Below are 2,587 nucleotides of genomic sequence, written 5' to 3'. Positions count from 1 at the left end.
TTTTTAATTTATTTCTTGAAGAAACTGTATTGGTTGTCCCAAACTGTTTCCCAGTCTGAATTTTGCCAATTATACCCTCATAGGGTAGTCTAACATATCCTGCTGCCTTCTGTATTTTATTGTAAATTAGTAAGTGGATCTAGAGCAGTGTTTTTCAACCAGAGGCAGTTTTGTCCTCCAGGTTGGCAATACATGGGAACATCTTTGATTGTCATGCTAGGTGGTGGGTGCTGCTGGCATCTTGTGGGTAGAGGCCAAGGATGCTGCTTAATAAAACATCGTACAATGCATAAGACATCCCTCCACAACTAAAAGTAATCTGGCCCAAAATGTTGTGACAGGTTGAGAAACTCTGATCTAGAAGCTTGACCCAGATTCAGGTTCAATATTTTTTGGCAAAACAACTTCATAGACGTGTTTTTCCATCAGGAGGCAAGCATATAAAGTCTAGTTTTAACTCTTCTTGTGATGTTAGCCAGTGTTGATGCTCAATGTCTAGATCTGTATTCCCTAATTTCTTTCAGTAATGTTTAGTTTTCCAACCTTTATCCCTGTAGTATGACTCAAAAGCACAGAGAATCTGATAACTCTCTTCCTGCTCTGCCTCTTACAGCCTGTGACTACTGGTAACACGTCTCATTTTTCCTTTCCAGGAGACCCTTCTACAGGCTCATCTGTGTCCCAGACTACACCAAGTAAAGACACTGATGATCAGTCCAGGAAAAACATGACTGGCAAGAACCGGGGCAAAAGGAAAGCTGATGCCAGTTCTTCCCAGGACAGTGAATTAGAAGTATGGGAAGAAACTCATTTGAGTTCCCTACATTGTTTTCTCTCATTTTTTGAGTTTGTAAAGCACGTGTTGAAGCTCATGGAGATAATGTGGTATTATGTTATGTACCCTTCAATTTTCAAGAAAAAGAAACAGAACTGGCCTGGTGAAAAATGTAAAAACACATTTATCATATCTATAGCTTTCCATATCCCTTTCAGATGCTTTTCACCAAAAGCACTGAGAAAGTTTTGCCAAATTAGGTAGCCACGTAACTTTTTAATGGAAAGAACGAACTATTCTTTATATTCCAGAGGAGAACGGAACAAATAATGCATCATATTCAGAAAGCAGAGGTAGTCACACTGATGTCATACTGTTCTCCACTTAGAAATCTAAAAGGAAAATAAGGGAACTAGAGTGCTTTAAGCTGAATTTCTGTAAGACACAAACAGATCTGGTAATTTATTAGTGAGATTGGCACTGATTTATTCTGTAGTATAAGCACTATATGGAACTTATCAACTTCATTTAACTTCATTATTAAAGACCAGAAAGCCACACATAATGCTAAGAATAATGGAATTTTGACATCACCCTTTTGTTTTCTGTTTTCAACTTTTCTATAATATGAATATTTAATAAGAGGGAAATAGATATTTTAAAATAAGTACAGAACCAAGAATGATGGCTCATGGTTGTAATCCCAACACTTTGGGAGGCTGAGGTGGGAAGATCACTTAAGGTCAGCCTGGGCAACATAGCAAGGCCCTATCTCTACAAAAAATTTTTTTAAAACTTAGCTGAGTATGGTGGCATGGCACCTGTATGTAGTCCTATGTACTCAGGAAGATTGCTCAAGCTCTGGAGTTCAGGTCTTCAGTAAGCTATGTTTGTCACTGAACTCCAGCCTGGACAATAGACAGGGGCCTTGTCTCTTACCAAAAAACAAGTCTATTGGTAGGTGCTCTTAAGGCATAGGGAAATTGAAGCTGTGTTTGGTGGCCTCTCTTCCTCTGTTAGAAAGTGGGCAGAGAAGAAAGAAAGAAAGAAAAACTAAATTTCTGATATGTTTCTTAGGAAAGACTGAAAACTTAACATTTTAAAATTGTGGTAAAATATACATAATAATAATATTTTACCATTTTAGCCTTTTAAGTGTATAATTGTGTATCATTAAATACATTCACAATACATATTGTGAATACATATCATCACCACTATATATTATATTGCCAGAACTTTTTCATGATCCCAAGCAAGTACCCATGAAACAGTAATTCCCCATTCTTTCCTCTTCCTTATCTCTGGTAACCTCTGTTCTACTTTCCATCTGTGAATTTATCTATTGTAGATATCTCATACAAGTGGAATTACGCAATATTTGTCTTTTCGTAGTAGGCTTATTTCATGTAGCATACTGTTTTCAAGGTTTAGCCATATTGTATCATGTATCAGAATTTCATTTCTTTTTATGTTTGAATATTCCATTATGTGTATATAGCACATGTTGTAACACTTGGGGTTTTCCATCTTTGGCCTGTTGTACATAGTGCTACTTGGAACACCGTATACTATTATCTGTACACCGTATACTATTATCTGTTTGAGTCCTTCTTATCCATTCTTTTGCTTCTGTAAGTAGGTTAGCATTGTTGTATGGTGTGGTAATTCTATGTTTAACTTTTTGAGGAACCACCAAACTGGTTTCCGTAGTGGCTGCACCATTTTATATTCTCACCAGCAATGTACAAAGGTTTCCATTTATCCACATCCTCGCCTACACTTATCATTTTTGTTTTTCTTTTTTTTTTT

At 36.6% G+C, this 2,587-nt stretch overlaps 1 protein-coding gene across 3 annotated transcripts in view; it reads left to right on the top strand.

The window, feature by feature from the left end:
* The window catches only part of EYA3 (EYA transcriptional coactivator and phosphatase 3), a 105,520-nt gene that overhangs the window by 73,221 nt on the left and 29,712 nt on the right, over positions 1-2,587 (top strand). For all 3 annotated transcript variants that reach the window (XM_023519108.1, XM_003799831.3, XM_003799833.3), the window contains one exon: positions 654-793. In XM_023519108.1, the coding sequence (XP_023374876.1) occupies positions 654-793 (140 nt within the window). The remainder of the gene's footprint in view (positions 1-653; positions 794-2,587) is intronic.

The sequence above is a fragment of the Otolemur garnettii genome, unplaced genomic scaffold (assembly GCF_000181295.1).
Source record: "Otolemur garnettii isolate 467f Iridium unplaced genomic scaffold, OtoGar3 scaffold00156, whole genome shotgun sequence".
Taxonomy (NCBI): Eukaryota; Metazoa; Chordata; class Mammalia; order Primates; family Galagidae; genus Otolemur; species Otolemur garnettii.
The sequence above is the reverse complement of the archived record's forward strand: the minus strand, read 5'-3'. Positions and strand labels throughout refer to the sequence as shown.